The following is a 20,489-nucleotide window of genomic DNA, read 5'->3' on the forward strand; positions in this document are numbered from 1 at the left end:
ATTCTCTGGCTTTAATTCTTTGTGTCAATGGACAGAATCAATTGCGCAGATAAGGACTTTCTGATTTGTTTACTTGCTACAGAACAAAGGGCAGTGATCAGTATAACAGCCTGGTTATGATGTCCTCCCTATTTCTCTTCTGACAGATTCACCATGTTTGTATGGACAATTGAAAAAGGATCTTCTTATTTTTGCAACTGTAAACAGTAATATTGAGAATGTCTTTAATCCAAGCCATGAACAGATTACACAAACCATGCTTCAAAGCATAAAAGTTTTAATTTAACAAAATGTGATACAAGACCATTTTACCACTCATTCCTGAAGTTCACCCTCAGTCCTGTACAGCCACTCACAATTTAACTGTTCCCTTTGTTTAAACGCAGTACAAAACTAAAGAGGGCTTTATTAGGAAAAGTGCATTCTAGAGAATATATGGAACCCATTTTTATTTAGAACACAGAGGTTGCTCTGGTCTGTTATGATCAGAGGTGGGCACCATTGCTCTTAGGGTTCCAATTGGCATGGTTTGCTGTACAAAAGAATATAATGTTCACTTATCATAAGTTCTTCCAAACAAAGAAATCATTTGTACAATGTAGATATGGGTGAATCATTTTAGGACAATGGAAACAAATTATGTGACCGATTTATAAAAACCTGAGCTGTGATCATGGCTTTCAATTCAAATCAGTTTTAATTGTTCAAATGAATAGGGTATGTGACGTTTTGGGATAGCACCACTTTTGCTCCAGGTCTCAAAAACCAAAAACGTACATTGTCTAATCTCAAACTCTTTACTGCAGTTTTTCACTTGCATAATAAGGAACTTAAATGGATTCTGACAAAATGCCATAGAAAGCAACAGCGTAATTTTATACTAAAACCAGTTATTACAAATCTGCATTGACAAAATTTTAAGACGCGTTTCCACTCCAGGAATTGATAATATCAAACTTCAGGTTTGATAATGTTCAACTCCCCAGCTGTAAATTATTCCGTAAGTGCAACAAGCAACTTACTTTAGGTTAACACCAGATTACCTATTCTGCAGTATTACAAGGGGATCCACCTGTATGAGGATGAACCTCAGGGCTGAGAGGTATCACACTTGTACAATCATAAAATATAAAATACTCAAACAAAACCTGTTAAAATTGATTGTCCTATACACTGTTCCTGCAGAAATTTACCATATAATAAGATCTAGATCTGAGTGACCACCTCAGACCAAAATAAAAAGCCAGCATTGCAGCAGCCACAAACCATAGCCTTAATCTCAAATACTGTTCACATGGAAGCTTGGGACGGCTTTCTCACTTGCTTTGCCTGAGTATGTAGCATAAAATAAGGAAATGAAAGCAGACAGTCAGGGTGGCGTACATTTGATTATGATGATCGTTGGTACAAATCACTTTCATGGCATGGGGGGGGGTAGACATTATGAACCGTTATCTTTACTGCTGATAACCTCAGCTTTCTGAAAATGGTATTTGCAGCCTACCAACGCTGTTTTTGCATCTTCTAGTTGGTGAGCAAGCCTCTCGGTTAGTTCAAAATCTACAAATGGGAGACTGGCTGCTCCCCAGCTTAGAGTCAGTCTCTTGTCTCTAGACAAGACAAGCTTGGTCAAAAGCCAGAAGATGGAAACTCAAGGTGAATTCACAGCTCCATGTTTTAGTGCGCTGAAGATGTTGTGCACACGGTTCTCTCTTTTCATCAAAATACACCTGCCACAGGGATGAAAAAAAAGAAAGAAAAATGCAGTGCACCTCTTATGTAGAGGTGTGGATGCAGCCTCTGTGCCATCAGGATGCACGGTTGTAAGCTGGTGATACTTGCTGTGAATATAGCATTTAAGGTAGATCATATATTTGCAAATATTAAACTTGCCATAATAAAAATACATACAGTGGACAGTATGTGTTTTTGAGCTTCAATTATATCACTGCCTACCACAGCATTGATAGACTGCTCTTTACGGAACTTTAGATCACTTTACAAGATGGCTCTGCAAGTATTTTTAATTGTACAATTAAAAGGCAAATTCCATCTTTTAGACCAATTCAGTTTGGTAAGGCAAGCAAGTTAAATCATCAGATTTGCAAACCATATATCTTTCTTTTATGCTTGCACAGGGCTCATAAGGTTTATTCACAGCCCCTGAAAAATATTCAACTTTTGCATGTTGCTTTGAGGAAATTTACTGACTAATGCAGGCCATAGGGTCATTTACGGCCGAATTTTAGTCCGCACGAAAAATCGGCCAATATTCACACCGTTAGTGGGGCAATGCCATCGGCCGTTTTTCGTGGATCTTCTTGTTTCTTTTTATCGGTCATGCTGGAAAAATCCACGGAAAACTGACATTTTTTTTGTGGACATTGGTGGCAGCATCAACAATGAACGATTTTTCGTTTATCGGCCGAAAGTCTATGGCCAGCCTTAGCATACATGTTCTGATAAGGGGTTTATTATTAATCTAACTGAAAACTTGTAGCTAGCACATTTACCGAGGTTTGCCAAGTCTGCAGCCAGTTAGCCTGAACTACTTGTTCTGGGTCTGCGAGTCAAGTATTAAAGATACTGAATTATGACAGCCAAGAATCTAATTTTCACAAGGAGGTCATCAGTGCTAGCCTATGGAGATTTACTAAAATTGGAGCACTCAGAAACTGACTGGCTATAATGCACAGCTGAACCAGAATCTAACTTCAGTTCATTCAATAAGCTTTGATAAGAAGGCCCCATTCATACAGGGCAGACTTTGCCAGGAGTCCACTTGCTTAATGGGGGATCTGTGTGCCGATTCACCACTGAGCAGAGCTGAGCATTGAATGACTGGTCCGTGTCCATTCCGCTTACGCATAGCGGACACAGACATAGCCCACTACCCTCTATGGGCGATCAGATGTAAACGGACCACCTGTTCATTTACACCCAACTGCCATGACGGAGGGGAACAAATCCCCATCCATTTGCTTTTAGCGGATTAGATGTAGGTGAGTGTAAATGGACACATGTCTGTTTACACCTGCCGCTCCAAAGAGGAGAATGGACGGTTCAATCAAGTTCGCCAGAACAATGGACAGATGGACCCAATCAAACTGCTAGTGTGAAAGGGGCTTAAAACTTGGAAATTGATTGGTTTCTATTATGAGTTGCACCAGATTTTGCAACCCATTATGCTCCCATTTTATTAAATCACCCACTACATGTACAGTTGTGTTCAAAACAATAGCAGTCAGACATCACCAACCTGATCAATCACTGTTTTTGGTAGAAATGATATTTCTACATGGCAAATAGTTTACTAGCAGGTGTAGTAGAGTAATAGAAATCCAACAGACCCAACAGTCATGACATGCATGCTGCTGATTCTGTGTAATTGAATCACTAATTGAAAGGGGCATGTTCAAAATAATAGCAGTGTGGAGTTCTATTAGTGAGGTCATTCATTCTTTGAAAAACAGGTGTCAATTATTGCCCTTATTTAAGGAAGGAAGGCAGCAAATGTTGTACATGCTGGTTACAGTGCATTTCTCTCTGAAATTCTGAGGAAAATGGATCGTTCCAGACACTGTTCAGAAGAACAGCGTACCTTGATTAAAAAGTTGATTGGAGAGGGGAAAACATATAAAGAAGTGCAGAAAATGATAGGCTGCTCAGCTAAAATGATCGCAAATGCTTTAAAATGGCAACCAAAACCTGAAAGACGTGGAAGAAAGCGAAAAACTACCTTTCGAATGGATAGAAGAAAAGCCAAAATGGCAAGGACTCAGCCAACAATCAGCTCCAGGAAGATCAAAGAAGGTCTAAAGTTACCTGTGAGTACTGTTACAATTAGAAGACGCCTATGTGAAGCCAAGCTATCTGCAAGAAGCCCCCACAAAGTCCCACTGTTGAAAAAAGAAGACGTGCTGAAGATGATACAATTTGCCAAAGAGCACATTGACTGGCCTAAAGAGAAATGGCGCAACATTTTGTGGACTGATGAAAGTAAGATTGTTCTTTTTGGGTCTAGTGGCCAGAGAGTTTGTCAGACGACCCCCAAACACTGAATTCAAGCCACAGTACACTGTGAAGACAGTGAAGCATGGTTGTGCAAGCATCATGATATGGGGATGTTTCTCATACTACGCTGTTGGGCCTATTTATCGCATACCAGGGATCATGGATCAGTTTGAATACATCAGAATACTTGAAGAGGTCATGCTGCCTTATGCTGAAGAGGAAATGCCCTTGAAATGGGTGTTCCAACCAGACAACGACCCCAAACACACCAGTAAACGTGCAACATCTTGGTTCCAGACCAACAAGATTGACGTTATGGAGTGGCCAGCCCAATCCCCGGATCTTAATCCAATAGAAAACTTGTGGGGTGACATAAAAAATGCAGTTTCTGAGGCAAAACCAAGAAATAGAGAAGAACTGTGGAATGTAGTCCAATCATCCTGGGCTGGAATACCTGTTCACAGGTGCCAGAAGTTGGTTGACTCCATGCAACACAGATGTACAGCAGTTCTCAGAAACAGTGCTTATACAACTAAATATTCATAAAGTGATTCAAAGGAAAGCAAAATCTTCAAAATTTTTCAGTTTATATAGTGAATGTTTGAGTTTGTAAAGAAGAATACAAACACTGCTATTTTTTTGAACAGTCTAATATTCACTTTTCTTCAATTTTTTTTTTAGAGGAACAACACAAATTTGATACATTTTTCTTCATGTTTTGATTTGGAATAGAATGTGTCGTGTTCCCAATGCATTTGTGTGTATGGAAATAAAAACTATTAGAAGGATTTTGAGCTTCATTCACTTTTTTCAAGACACTGCTATTATTTTGAACACAACTGTACCTCCCCCGATAGATAATTTTATCTTTAAAAACCTTTATGTCTCAGGCCTTTTAATGCGGTATTAAACCCAAATCTGTAATACACTGCAGCTTACGATCATTAGATTTGGTGGCTGCATTAATTTTTTTTTTTTTAAGCTCCCCCCCCCCCCCCCCCCCCCCGTTTTCACCTGGTGATCTGGCCATCATCACCCCTCCTGTATTCAAGTGCCCTCACTTTAGTTGAATGAGCACCGGGGGGAAGGGGCATAGCAGATAGCAACACTGTCATTCTGGGAGGGATGGGGGAGGGGGGGGGGCAGGAGAAAGGTGTTAAACGGAGTAGCAGATTTAAATACACCATCAAACTGAAGCAAAACTCCAGCTCAGAAATCCCTTCGGGATAAAGGATTTACATAAATCTGATCATTGTAAGCTCTCCTGACAGCATTAAATAGTTTGTCTCATCCCTGTAAACTTAATCATCCGGAGGAGGGAGCTTGTTCTTTTGAGAAATAGACTTATTGGCTGGATCGCTAGATGAAAATAGAAGAAAAAATAAATAACTAATTCAGCCATCACATCTAGGAATTGGTAAACTGTAAGGTCAGCTGTTTGAGCACAACTCCAAAGCTACAAGTTGGTTGCTGTTGATCCAGTGTATCCAATACCATGCAGATTATCTTTAGAAAAGCACTGGGATTGTGAGCCTGAATTTGTGTCACAGACAAATGCTGTGCACCACAAGGAGTGACAGCCAAAGATCTACTAAAGGAACAAGTCCCTTTTAAAGTGGAAGTAAAGGCAAAACTTAACTAACTCTAAACCTACTCAGTCACATTCTAAGCCTAATCCATCTATCTATCCCTGTAAGGAAAAAAAAAAATGCTATGCTTACCTGTTCTACAGCTGCTCTGGTCCCAGGTTCAGCTGTCAAGGGCAGCTTCACTGTGTAGCAGTGGCAGCCGACAACGGAATCCTCGTAGTAAGTCTATGGGTGACATCACTTCCCAGCCTTTGTCGGCTTTCTCTCCTGCACAGAGGCCGGCACTGGAGATCAGACCGGAGCAACTGCAGAACAGGCAAGTATAGCAATTTTATTTTTGCAGGACTAGGTAAATTAGGCTTGGAAAGTGGCTGAGAGTAGGTTTAGAGTTTGTTAGCTTTTACTTCCACTTAAGTCTGCAGTGTTTCACAGCACTTCCTCCATGGTTGGTTACACACATTCCCACGCCTTATCAGAAAGCTGTCAGTAAATGACAATACCTACAATGTACAAGCTGTGTCTATACTTCTCATTTGGTAGCAAGCAAAATCTGAATATTTTCCACTGCACGCAAAGACTGTGGAAGGTTAAATTGGACTTTCACTCCAAATCAATTTCTCTGTTGGGTCTTTACTGCTTCTAGGTGCATGAAATCTTAACTCAGCCTGCCATGGTAGTTCTGGGGAGGTGAAGATTCCCATCTGATAGACTATTGCTATGAAGAATCCACTGGAGGACAAATGTTACCACAATTCTGCTCCTACACATACTCCAACAGCTCAGCTGATTATTTACCTGCCCTGTGTTACATACAAGTGTATCAGAAAAAAAGTGTGGAATTTAAAATTACCTTGATCCTATGCTGAGGTTTTCCAATGAATTAATTTCAGTCACGATAGTCCTCTTGCAGCTAAAAACTGTAGGTGACTGGAATCCCTTCAGACCAACTCCTCTTTGTAAAATGAAGATAAGAAGCATACAAGACAATATGGGAAAAAAACGTCAAAACAGGATGGAAAAAAAAAAAAAGGTCTTCTCGCTAACAATGTTATAGGGGAAAAAACAAAAACACACACAAATCTGCTCCTTCACTTTCCTAATGCTTGAAACTGTTCACAGCATGTTCCTCAGCTTAATAACATAATAACTGAAGCAAGAAGTACTATATTAGATTGTCCCAGAGCACTAGATAATCCTGGGAGCAATTGGGTTTCTTGGCGCAATGTACATTCATACATTCTATTCACACCAGAGCCCAGGTCTTCCAGGCACTGCATGCGCCGAAGAGTTTTGCAATATTTCCAGTAAAATGTCTACAACAGCTTTCTTTGGTATGATGAGAACAAAAGGTTTCTCGGAATAACAAAAAAAAAAAAAAACCTTTTCTATCAGTGAATTTGTTAAAAGTGCTTGCAATGGAAAGCTTTGCTGGTCCCCACTGCAACAGGAGTACAAGGTGAATGGGAAAAAAAAAAAGAGAGACGGTATTGAAAGCCCTTGGCAGCTTGGTTCTGGTCAGCACACAAAGATCTGACCTAAAACCACAGGAGACTATATAGTTAGGAAAGAGTTGTGCGACTGATGTCCCAGCCATCCCACCCGGATTACAAGGCAGCTGGAATATAAGAGTGTATGTTGATCATCGCTGAACAGGACGCCTCATTTTCTTCTTCCGTTTGGATTTTGTGTCACTCTTGGAAGCAGAGTCAGGTTTAGATGGTCCAGGAGGGGACTGAGCTCCATGCGGGGGTTGTTGTGGAGGGGTGAAAATGTTCCCATTGGGCATTTGACCTGGAGAGCCCTGGAATATTCTGTTCAAAAGATTCTGCAAATCGGCAACCGAAGTTGGGCTACTTTCTGATGGAGCCCTGCAAAAAAAAAAAAAAAATGTACAAAGTAATAGGAATTGTTACAATATAAAATGAGCATTGCTACAATCAAGCTAAACATCTTCTTTTAAAGGACTCATCCAGTAACAGTAAAATTAATAAACCTGCCATTTACTCACAGAAGTGCATAATCTACTTTCATTCACGCTCACAGAGGTATCTGGTTTTGACTGGCTTTCTGGACACTCAGACAAAAAGCTGCATAAATTCTGCACTTTGAACTGATGTGGAGAAGACTACAGATAAATAGGTACAACTTACAGGGGGGTTGGACAAAACTATGGAAAAACTCCATGATTTGTAGGTGTGAAAGTGCCGGCAACATGTTTTGCGTTAAAAGCGGAAGTGATGTAACAGGTAGGAAGCCTCACATTCGTCTTTCACTTCATGTATTGCTATTAATACGGAGTCTGAGTGTCAGAGTTTACAGAGTCTCAAAAAGGGCAAATGGTTGGTGCCTGCTTAGCTGGTGCCTCTGTGACTGAAGTTGCCAATTTATTTGCAGCGTCGTAAGGTACAGTATCAAAGGTTATGACAGCATATACAGGAAACGTCATCTGATAAGCATAAGCACAGTCAACTAATCGAAAGAAAAAAAGGACATTGCGCAGGATTGTGACCTGGAATAAGAAAACAACTGCTGCAAAAGTGACTGCAGAGCTCAATCTCAGTCTTCCAAAGCCTGTGTCCACAAAAATTGTGCGGTGGAAACTCCATAAGCAAAAACTTACACAGGCAGTAATTGCCAAACCGCGAGTGACTGATATTAATGCTCAGAAGAGGAAAGTGTTGTGCAACACCTATAAATCGTGGACTACTGATCAATGGAAGACTGTAATATGATCTGATGAATCGAGCTTCACGCTGTTCCCAACCACAGGACACGTTTGGCAAACAATGTCCCAAGCTTACGACCAGAACTGTCTTGCGCCAAAAGGTAAAGCAAGGAGATGGCGCGATCATGATTTGGGCAGCCATATCTAGGGTATTCGGCAGGCCCCATCACTTTGAAAGGTAGAGTCACTGCTAGTGACTATGTACACATTTTGGCCGGCCATGTGCACCCCATAGTGCAGATATTGTTTCCCAAAGACAGCATCATTTACCAAGATGATAATGCTCTGATTCACACAGCTGGTGCTGTCACATCGTGGTTTGATGAGTATGCAGTCAAAGTCTTACACTTTCCCTGGGCACCGCAGTCACCTCAATATCATAGAGCCACTATGGTTAATTTTGGAGAACAAGGTTTGGGCTCGTTTTCTGCCTCCGGCATCTCTGCGAGGCCTGGAACGATTTTTGCATGAAGTGTGGTTATCAGATTCCATTATCCACCATCCAAGACTTATATTTGTCTATTCCCAGGAGAATTTAGGCCATCTTGGATGCCAAAGGCAGTCCAACACCATTTTATGTAACAATTGTGCTGTTTTACCTGGTGTTTCCATAATTTTGTCCAACCCCTGTACGTAGGAGGATTTTTTTTATGTTTCACATCTCTGTGGATCACCTGAGGCTAGTCACTTCATTGGGTATACGTAAAGGTTTACAACCACCATTTCAAAAAAGACAAACTCTGCAAAGTAGCATTCATCCGCATTACTCAGATTCTCCACTATTCTGTAAAATGCATCTGATATAAAAACCTTATTAACCACTTCATGATTAATGTAAAAACAGACCTAAATGCCTGAACACAGTTTTGCAACTTTAAAGTGTTAGTATACAAAATGTGTATATCATTGCAACTACTTAGCATATCCAGGTGAATTATACGTTTGTTTTTTTCTAAAACTAGGTTTTCATTTGGTGGAAAAAAATTTTATTCCCCCATCAACACATTTATTGTCAATGTGGGAATTCTCCCACTGTGTATTTGTATTCTGAGAGTAGGGAGACTGCAGAATACGCTGATGAATACACTGATGAGTGCCAGTGGCACTGATGGATCGGGTTAAACCCAACAGGTTGGTTGTACAGAAGTCAATTGACTTTTGTACAACCAGCCTGCCTATACATGATAGAAATTTGGCTGGTCCCTGCTGAAAATTTCTATGTATAGCTAGCTTTAGGGTTAAGACTGGAGTCAAAAGGTCAAGTTCAGAATCAGTCAGGGACTTTTTTTTTTTTTTTTTTTTTACACACACACTTTGTCTACAATTTTCTCCTCTAGCAAGGAGAAAAAATTACAATGTGCAGTATCTCTTTCCCCATTCAAGAGGAGGAAAAAAAACCCAAAACACACACACAAGGGCAGGCTGTAGAGTGACGGATCACTGTGATAGCCAATCAAAAGCTGTCACAGTGATCAGGTGATTGGGAACAGGTCCTTGTCCCGATCGTTAGTATGAGACGCAGAGCTGGTCGGGTACAACGAATTCTCTATGCAGTACAAACACAGCAGCACATATATGCAAGCCCTACAGATAAAGACCCATTTCCATGAGGCTGTATATATGCGTATGTTCAGTGGGAAGGAATTCATTCAGTCTTCTTGCCAGTTTATTCTGTGTGCTCGTATGAGCAGACAATTTAACACAGTCAGCTGCAGACCTGCATGGCACCAGCAATCCGCTGATCACTGGTGCAATGCTTTAGAGGATCCCAAAAAATAAATAAATGGACATTTTTTTACCTGAAAAAATGCACATTTATTATTTGTTTTTAAAAAGTGAACTTATCCTTTAAAGGGAATTCCTTGGGGACCCCTAGGTTGCCAGAACTAGTGTCCCCACTGGAAGATTTCCCCTCTATTACTTTTCTGGGGATAACCCAAAATGTGGGATTTTCTTTTATTTCTGATAATAATGGTAAACAGTACGAATTGAGAGAGTGAATCTCCTTAATATGGGAGATGCATTAAGGTAAAAAAAAACATTTGATGTGCAGCCCCCCCCCCAAAAAAAAATCTTGATGTTGCTCCAGCGCTGTGCAGAAGAGCAGCATCGCTGCTCTCTCTCTTCCATCAATGGCTTAGACACAGCAGTGGGAGTCTTTAGCTCCTGCAGCCAGATTGTGTCTATGAACACACAGAGGGGGCTCGGAAGTGAGCCAGCATGAGTGCCCCCACATAAAGTGGCTTGCCTGAGCAGAGGAGGATTGGGACTGCTCTGTGCACAAAAAGTATTACGTTTATTTAAAAAAATTATATATAATAGCTGAACTTGTACAATCACTTTAAGAATAACATCATGTGTTTAGTGACTGTTATGAGGACAACAGTATGTAAGAAGAATGCTTCAAATATTTATTACTATGAGAAGAGGTTCAACTACCCAAGAATGGATTTCTGTGTTAAACAGCAGCTGCAAAAGGGGCACCACAGCACCATCAGCGATATCAGGGGAAAAAAAAAAAAAATTTAGTTGTATTTCCACTTTTGCAGTCAAAATTGAGAAAACCCTTTGTGTTCCCATTCACATAGCACACATGAAAAAGTTTTAAAAATATTTCTCACCCTATATGTTTGAGGAGGTGGTGACATAGCTGACTGCAAGGTTTATTGAACAATGTCAGATTGAGTCTGTCACAAGTCTGTCTTCATTAACATACAATGCAACAAGCCTAGTCATATCTTTAACCCTTTATTAAGTGTTTAAATCTAAATACAACTGATAATAAAAGATCTGCCTGCACAATACAGACGGGGTTAATTACAGCAAACATAGCTGCCCAACCCCTCATGAACAAAGAGAACCATATAGGATTTTCCTTGCTTGAGGGTCCAGAATAGAGAATCTAAATAAGTTATGCTATGTGAAGGTAAACATGTAACAAATCTAAAGTGTTATCCCAATTTGGTAAAAGTGGAAAAAAACATAAAAAAAAAACAGGGGTTCACATTTGTACAGCACCCCTATTGTCCATCCCCTATTCTCCATACAATAAAATGATTCAAACCTTTGGCGTCCTGTGTTTACTGAATTCTTTGAGCCAAACGAAATGTGATATGGGACCCGATGAGTGTCTGGAGAGATTACCACACGCTGGCACCCTGCCCATTCTATAAAAAAGAGACAGGAATGAAATAAATTGTGTCATATTACTGTATCAAAGTCCAAAAAAAAAAACAAAGTGAAACTCTGTGGTAGCTGACAGTGTTGACGTCAAAAAAAAAAAAAAAAGATGTTTTCACATGAAGCAGAATATACAGAGCTATAGGAATTATTGGAGAATTAAAGAAAAAATAAATCACACATGCACACAGGTTTAACTGTGTGATGATGAAACTATGAGTGCAAACAATCGGAGTTACTCAGTCAGGCTTCAGGGATGCCAGAGATCACTTACAGGTATGAAAATTACATTATGCTGCACAATTTGTTTTTAAACTCTGGTGCTCCTTGAGTGCACAATTTTATTCAAAAGGTGAACTTATCTTTACCTAGTGGGTGTCAATGTTTGTCTGTTTTTATTTGCGAGGGAGGGGGAGTAGTTGGAGCAGGGAGCATACTTGTGCTTCTTCGCCCCTCCCAACCCTTGGATCCACCTACTGCCCTGTTATCACTTTTCCTTCTCTTTCCCTCAGCCCCCCTCCACATCTCCTCCCCCCCTCCTTTTTTTTCTCTCTCTGTTCTCCCTTTACCCCCTTGTTGAGGCCACACGTGTGGATGTTCCTCAGGAGAGTTTTACTTTTTTTCTCCCCCGAGTGTCTTTTGCGGTGTTTCCCTGTACCCATGGTTTTAGGGAACAAGGTAGTTTCCCTAAGTATAAAATGAAAACTCATACATTGTGCATTTGCAATGCATTTCATCTCATTACTCACACTGATGGGAATACATTAGACCTTGTTTTCTCCCATCTTTGCGCTCCCTACAACCTCACAAACACCCCCTTTCCTCTCTCTGATCACAAATGTCATCACCTTCACAGTGTCCTAGTCTTCAAACACCTATTCCTCCAAGCAGCAAACAATTACCCGCAGAAACCTTCACAACATTAACGCTTCTCTTTTCTACTCTGCAACTGACCGCCTCTATCACATAATCTCTCCCCTGTCCTGCCCTGACCTGGCCACTGCTGTCTACAACCGTTCACTTTCATCCACATTAGACTCACTTGCTCCTCTAACTACACGAAGTATCAGGCCCCGACCATTACAACCATGGCAGGCTGACGACACCAGAAATCTGGAGCGATTGTGGTGTAAAACCTCAGCAAGCATTCACCCTTTAGAAATCTGCTTTCTTAACCGATTGCCGACCCGCCGCAGTGTTTTTACTGCGGCAGGGCGGCACCTGTGCACACAGCGCCATCTTTTAACGTCGCTGTGCAAAACAGGTAGGGGGCGCGCGCCAAGCGCGTGCCCGCCCTACCCGTCCCGCTGATCGTGGCAGCGGGTGTCCGTCACCGGTTCCCGGTGGGTCATTTCCCGCCGGGTGCCGGCGATTACAAGTAATCACTGACAGATAGCAGAGCTGCAATGTAAACAATGTAGCCGTGCTGTCAGTTCAGAGCACGCTGAACCTGAGAGAAGACTATCTCTCGGGATCAACGTGTTCCTGTGAAGTACACACCCCTGCCCCCTAGTAAAAAACACTCCCCTCACACAGTTAACCCTTTCTTTACCTAATAGAAGTTAACCCCTTCCTCCCCAGTGCCATTAGTACAGTGTTAGTGTTTTTTTTTTTTGCACTGATCACTGTATTGGTGTCACTGGGGATGTCAGTGACCCCAAGTCATTTCCCCCCCAGTGTCAAAATGTCCGCCATAAGTCACTGATCACCGCCATAAGTCGCTGATTGCCGCCATTATTAGTATAATAAAAAAGAAAATCCCAGTATCTTTCCCACCATTTGTAGACGCTATTACTTTCACGTAAACCAATTAATTTACACGTATTGGGATTTTTTTCAAGCAAAAACATGTCGCAGAATGCATTTTGGCAGAAATTTATGACTAAATTTGATTTTTACATTTTTTTTTACTGGACACATTTTATAATAAAAAGTCCAAAAACGCAGTTATTTACCTGTTAACTGTATTTCCAGGAATCTTCTAGGACAGCTCACTTGAGAGATAGGCTCCTCCCAGGAAACACCCGCTCCACCTTTTTTCCTCTATAAGTAGCCTCTCTCCCAGGGGACCCTCAGTATAAGAATATGACCGAAGGCCTAGGAGAAAGCATAAAAATGGTAGTAGAGACACAATGACGATTTCAAGCATGACCAAACCCTAGTACATAATCACACAGCAATCGGGAGGGAGTTACGCTGTCCTAGAAGATTCCTGGAAATACAGTTAACAGGTAAATAACTGCGTTTTCCCGAGTCATCTTCTAGGACAGCTCACTTGAGAGGAGTAGAATAGAAATACATGCTCTAGGGTGGGCCCTTTGTTCGTAGGACCTTCCTGCCAAACGCCTGGTCCTTGCTGCCGATCAGGTCAAATCTGTAGTGCCTAGCGAAGGTGGCGAAACTGGACCATGTTGCGGCTTTGCAGATCTGTCCAGGGGAGGCCCCCGCCTTTCCCGCCCAGGTGGCTGCGGTGGCCCTGGTCGAATGCGCCTTTAGGGCTGGCTGGTGGTGACAGACACAGCTCTATAACCTTCAGAAATGGCCTCTCTTACCCATCTTGTGATGGTGCCTTCGGAGGCACTGTCCCCCTTCCTTGGATCATCAATTTTTCTGTAGTCTCCCTCCAGGGATGGTATTATTATTTCCTGTGACTTATGAGAATGTGACGCAACCTTAGGTAGAAACGCTGGATCCGTGCGGAGGATGGTTCTGTCCCGCAGGCTAGTGTAGTATGGTTCTATTACCAACAGATCTTGCAGTTCGCTGACTCTGCGGGCAGACGTAATTGCTACAAGCAGGATGGTTTTAGGAGTCAAAAAGTCTAAAGGAGCACACCTCCAAAGGCTCAAAAGGTTCTTGCTGAAAACTCTTCAGAACTGTGCCCAGGCCCCATGTAGGGTGCTCCGGCGTGGGCAGGACTCGGCGCCTAGAGATAGCTCTCAGGGACCTGATTACTAATGGGTCTGCCGCCAATCTTAATTCCAGAAAGTTTGATAGGGCTGCTACCTGCACCTTAAGGGAATATGCAGCCAGGTTCTCATCTACCCTGGCTTGGAAGAATTCCCATACTGTATGTAAGATGGGAGCCCCCCGCGACCCATTCCCATCTTTCCAGGCGGAGAACTTCTTCCAAGTTAATCATATACGGTGTTTGTCGATTTCTTCCTTCCGTCTAAGATGGTGGCGACCACCTTCTCTGACAGGCCTTTCCTGGCTAGCCTGTCCCACTCAGAAGCCACGCTGCTAGGGAGAGTTCTCCTGGGTGAGGGTGTAGCACCTCCCCTTGCCCCCGTAAATCGTGTGAGGGCGGTATCATCCATGGGTCCAATGAGCTTAATTCCTTCAGCTGGGCAAACCATGGCCCTTTGGGCCAAAATGGTACAGTCAGGATGACTTTGGCTTGGGATGACTGAATCTTCTGCATCACTTCCGGCAACAGTCTGAACGGAGGAAACCCATAGAGAAGGTCTCCCTCCCAATGCGGGGCTAATGCACCTCTCCCTGCACTCCTGGGGTCCTTCTGCAGGCTGCAGTACCTCCCCAGTTTTGTATTCTGGCTGTTGGTGAAGAGATCCGCGGAGGGAGTGCCCCATCTGGCGCAGATTTGATTGAATGCTGTACGGCTGAGGCACCACTCTGTCTGGGTGACCTCTCTCCGGCTCATTTGGTCCGCCAACTGTTTGAGATATCCTTTCAGATGCGCTGCTGTGATGGACTCCAGGTTTGTCTCTGCCCAGCTCAGGAGGGTTTCTGCCAGATCCATCAGTCTCGGGGCCCTTGTGCCCCCCCTATCGGTTTAAGCACGCGACAGCCGTTGTGTCGTCGGATAAGATCTGAACTTCCTTTTCCTCTCGGACCCTGGAAAGCCAACAATTCCTTGTAGTTTGATGATCTGTCCGAGATTTTCGCGTCCCACCTGCCCTGGGCCAGGCGGTCTTCCATGTGAGCAGCCCACACAGACATACTCACATCTGTGGTGATCCTTACCGGGCTGACCTGCAGCCATTTTCTCCCAGCCTCTAAGGTGTGGATGTCCCCCCCCCCCCCTTTAGCGAATTCCTCATGCGTGTGAGGCGGATCCTGGAATCTAAGGCTGCTTGGCTGCCATCCCAGTGGGAGAGGACATGGTCCTGCAGTATTCAGGAGTGAAACTGTGCCCATTGCACTCCGGGTATGGCGGCTGTCATGCGCCCCACTAGCCGTGCAGGTCGCCATCCCCCGGAAGATCTTCGTATCTTGCTGCAGTCAGAGAGCTTTTTTTTTTTTTTTTTTTTTTTTTTTTTTTTTCCCCCCGTTAGGTATAAGCAGGTATTCCTGGAATCCAGGGCATACCTCAGATACGTGATCCTTCTGCGAGGTATTAGCTGGGATATTTCCCCCCTATTGAATAGCCATGCCAAATACTCTGAGAAGGAATTTGTGCACCGTACGCGGGATACCACACCCCTCTCTGTATTTGCAAATAAAAGTAGCGGTTCTGCTCGGACATTGGTGAATATCCTTGGAGCCGATGACCGACCGGAGGGGAGTGCATGAAAATGGGAGCACCCAGAGGAAACCCCCGCAAGCGCGGGAGAACACCCAAACCCCATGCAGGGGGCGCCACGGTCGGGGACCGAACCCACGACCCATACACTGCAAAGCAGACGCGCCAGACACTATGGCTTAGGAGAGACCAGAACTCCTGGACTCAAACAGTCTGAGAGTCTCTGCCACTAAAGGAGCTGGGATTACAGATGCACGCCCCTGCATGCTGCCTCCGTTGAACTGAACTAGAATAGTTGCCCCTGCGCCTTCCAGCGCAACCCTGAGAAACTTCTCTGATTCCTCCCTTATCGGGACAGGTTCCCAACGCCTTCCTTCTTAGGAAGAATTGGGAGTAGAAACCCACTCCCCCTCTCTTCCTCCTCCAGCTGGCAAATTACACTCTGCCCGAGCATCCCATCCAGGAGGTCTACTAACATGACCGCTTTTCCCCTGTCCCTTGGCAGGGGTGTTGCGAAGAACCTTCGAGGGGGAGGGGGGGTCTAGAGAACTCTATTCTGTAGCCATTCGGAATGCATCTAAGATAAAGTGTTCCGAGTGATTTTTAGGCACTGTATGTGGAAGTGTCCCAGCCTTCCGCCCACTTGGCTCCTCCGGTCACTTGGCCCGGTTCCTGGATCTATTCTGGTTGGGGTTGAAGAGGAAGTCTTCCATTCCCCTTGACTAATCCTTGATCCCCAGCCTGTGCCTAGTCTCCTTTTGTCGTATACTGCCTGTTGGGCCGAAACCCCCTCTGCCCTGTAGGCCTGCTTGGGGCTGGAAAGCCTTTTCTACTGTTGGCTGACTTTTCCAGGACCGAATTTAGTACTGGCCCAAAGAGGCGTATTTCCCTCGAGGGGCCGACCGCAGAATTTGCATTTAGAGGCAAGATCCCCCTGCCAAGAATCTTAACCAAATAGCTCTTCTGGCAGAATTTACAAGCGCAGTAGACTCCGCTTGTAAATCAAATAGCTTCCATCGATGCGTCTGCAGTGAAAGCCACAGTTTCCCCTAAGACCGGCAGCGACTACCGGATCTCTCCCGCCGAGGCGCCTTGTTCTAGAAAGAGGAGCATCTGGCCTTGGGCAAGTTAAGAGTAGAATTTGTGCCTGAACCTGGGTTTGCACCTGGGCCTTTTTGCAGTGAGAGACTATGTTGCTTCCCGCTGAGCATCTTCTTCCTTGAATGGGAATCTCCTCTTGAGGTATTTGGGAAAGAGCCTCCTTTTCCGGCTCTTCCCATTCCCTTCTGATGGTGGACCATAAAGTAGAATACGCATGGACCTCTTTTTTTTTTTTTTTTTTTTTTTTTTTTTTTTAAGACCTGCATACAGCTGGTCATGGAGGGAGAAATCCGGTGGTTCCTCCTCCAGGTCATCTCCCTGAGGTGCCTGGTTGGGGCTTTGTCCTGGGCTCTTTAGAAATCAATGCATGCACAGGGAGAGCATGCAAAGCATGCAGGAGGTGTCATAGTCAGGAATTAAACCCACAACCCATTCACTGCAAGGCAGGCATGCCACCCACCAAGCCTCTGTGCTACCCCCCTGTGGCCCCACCTGGGGATGAGGAACATAGGGCGCCCATCCGCCGTGCAGCCCCCTTGGGGCCCCTACGTGGCCCCCCAGCACCCAGAAAGCCCCCAGGTAGTGTAGGGAAGAAGGGCAGGGGGGAATGAGAGGGCGGGGGGGGGGGGGTGGTTGTGGCAGCCAAAAAGGCCCTTACCTGCGGCAGGCCTCCCCCAGCCTTGACCGATCTGCCTCCATCATTGCCGCGAACTCCCCCTTGGTGCGGCTGTTCTGCAGGGTTTGGCGGGCTCCGCCCTTCTCCCTGGGGTCCTCATGCGCCGGCCTCCCTCTCACGGCCGCCGGTGGAAGAAGCGGCCGTGGTGTGGGCGAGTTCTACGGCCCGCCGCCCATAGCCCACATGGCGGCAGCGCCGCTTCCTGTTCCTTTGCCGGAAGTGACGTCACTTCCCGGCGCCCGGAAATGACGCGATTCCGGCGTCCTGCCCGACCTCCGTCCATGCTGCAGAGATCCCGGAAAGGGTAAGCTCACCTCAGCCCAAGGGAAAGGCAATCCTGCCCAGGTCGGCGTAGCGGGCTCTGCCCCCCTGGAGAGCCCCGCTAGGACCATTTGGGGTCTGTCACCCCCAACCCCAGAGGGGTTTACACGAAGGGGACCTGACTGAAGCCCCCTCACAAGGCCCCTGCCTTGCTTAGAAAAGGAGGAAAGGGGGGCCTCAGCCAGGGGGCCTCTGTACCTCGCCAGGTGGCCCTAGAAAAACAACAAAACGGGCGTAGCTCACTCCTGGCCTGAGGAAACACTAATACTGAGGGTCCCCTGGGAGAGAGGCTACTTATAGAGGAAAAAAGGTGGAGCGGGTGTTTCCTGGGAGGAGCCTATCTCTCAAGTGAGCTGTCCTAGAAGATGACTCGGGAAATATTGTTTTTTTTTCCTCAAAATTGTCAGCCTTTTTTTTTTTACAGCAAAAAAAAATAAAAAATGCACAGGCGATCAAATACCACCGAAAGAAAGCTCAATTTGTGGGGAAAAAAGGATGTAAATTTCATTTATGTACTGAATTGCATGACCGCACAATTGTCCGTTAAACTAGCGCAGCGCTGTATAGCAAAAAAATGGCGGAAATTGCAGTATCTATACCATAGTTTGTAGACGCTATAACTTTCACACAAAGCAATCAATATACACTTGAGATTTTTTTTTTTACCAAAAACATGTAACGGAATACATTTTGGCCTAAATTTATAACTAACTTTGAGTTTACTATATATTTTTTTATAGCTGAAAGTAAAAAATATCGTTTTTCTTCAAAATTTTTGGTCTTTTTTTGTTTATAGCGTGAAAAATAAAAAGCGCACAGGTGATCAAATACCACCGAAAGAAAGCTCTATTTGTGTGAAAAAAAGGACGTAAATTTTGTTTGGGTACAGCATTGCATGACCGCACAATAATCAGTTGAATTAGTGCAGCGCCAAGTAGCAAAAAGAGGCCTGGTCAGGAAGGGGGGTAAATCCTCAGGAGGGCAAGTGGTTAACCTACAATTCCTCCCTCCATGCTGCCAAACAAGCCTACTTTGCCACTCCTATTAATACCTTGTCATCCAGTCCTCGTCTCTTCTCTACTTTTAACTCTGCTTTCTCCACCTCCACACAGTAACTCACTCACTGCTTAAGAGATTGCGAATCATTTCAAAAACAAGATTGACGCAATTCGTAGGGGCATCTCTACTGCACAGACATCCATCCCACTTAGCATACCTTATACTAGACCTCCCTCAACACTTTCCTCTTTTGACCTTGCTACTACCAAAGAGGTCACTAAGGTTTTCTCAGAAGCCCGTCTCACTACCTGCCCCCTGGATCCTGTCCCCTCACAAATACTACGGTCACCCTCTTCTTCCATCCTATGCTTCCTCACTCACATTTTCAATCTCTCCCTCTCTAACGGTGCCTTCCCCTCCCCTCTAAAGCATGCACACATCACTCCCATACTTAAAAAGCCCTCCCTGGACCACACCAACCTGAACAACTTAAGACCCATCTCCCTGCTCTTGTTTACTTCGAAACTCTTAGAACACTTAGTCTACAATCGCCTGAGCTCCTACCTCACTGACAACAACCTTCCTGACCCTTTACAGTCTGGCTTTCGCTCACTACACTCCTCTGAAACTGCCCTACTAAAACTCACTAATGATTTACTAACTGCTAAAACCAATGGCCACTACTCCATACTCTTACTACTCGACTTCTCTGCGCGGCTTTTGATACTGTTGACCATTCCCTCCTCAAAAAACTCCACTCTCCTGGCCTCCGAAACTCTGCTCTCTCCGAGTTCTCCTCCCACCTATTGCAGTGCTCCTTCAGCATTACCTATAACTCTTGTCAACTCCACTCCCTCTTTCTTTAGGGGTCCCTCAAACTTTTGTCCTTGGATCCCTTCTCTTCTCCATCTACACCTCCTCCCTTGGTCACCTAATAAACTCCCATGTCTTTAAGTACCATCTCTATGCTGATGACACACAAATCAATCTTTCTACTCCTCACCTCACCCCTTCAGTCTCCTCTCGCATTACTAACCTACTGACATATCGGCATGGATGTCACTCCACTTCCTCAAACTCAATTTTACCAAAACTGAGCTCATACTATTCCCTTCAGCCCGTGCCCCCTCCCCTGACTTCTCCATCAAGATCAATTAGACAATCATCAGTTCCTCCCCTCATGCCAGGGTACTAGGTGTAATCCTAGACTCCCATCTGTCCTTTCAGCCCCAAATCCAATCACTCTCCAAATCTTGTAGACTTCACCTCCACAACATCTCCAAGATACGCCCGTTCCTAACCTCGGAAACCACTAAGCAACTTATTCACTCCCTTGTTATATCTAGCCTTTACTATTTAACTCCCTCCTCATTGGCCTACCTCATCGCAGGCTATCCC

At 44.4% G+C, this 20,489-nt stretch overlaps 1 protein-coding gene across 2 annotated transcripts in view; it reads right to left on the reverse strand.

Moving 5' to 3' along the window:
- Window positions 1-260: 260 nt before the first annotated feature.
- DNAJC14 (DnaJ heat shock protein family (Hsp40) member C14) overlaps window positions 261-20,489 on the reverse strand; it is a 55,364-nt gene continuing 35,135 nt past the window's right edge. For both annotated transcript variants that reach the window (XM_089680251.1, XM_089680259.1), the window contains exons 6-7: window positions 11,393-11,495; window positions 261-7,471 (exon numbers count right to left, since the gene is read on the reverse strand). In XM_089680251.1, the coding sequence (XP_089536377.1) occupies window positions 7,243-7,471; window positions 11,393-11,495 (332 nt within the window). In that variant the 3' untranslated portion in view covers window positions 261-7,242. The remainder of the gene's footprint in view (window positions 7,472-11,392; window positions 11,496-20,489) is intronic.

The sequence above is a fragment of the Staurois parvus genome, unplaced genomic scaffold (genome assembly GCF_062004578.1).
Source record: "Staurois parvus isolate SC_StPar_1 unplaced genomic scaffold, SC_StPar_1.0 ptg000017l, whole genome shotgun sequence".
NCBI classification, from domain to species: domain Eukaryota; kingdom Metazoa; phylum Chordata; class Amphibia; order Anura; family Ranidae; genus Staurois; species Staurois parvus.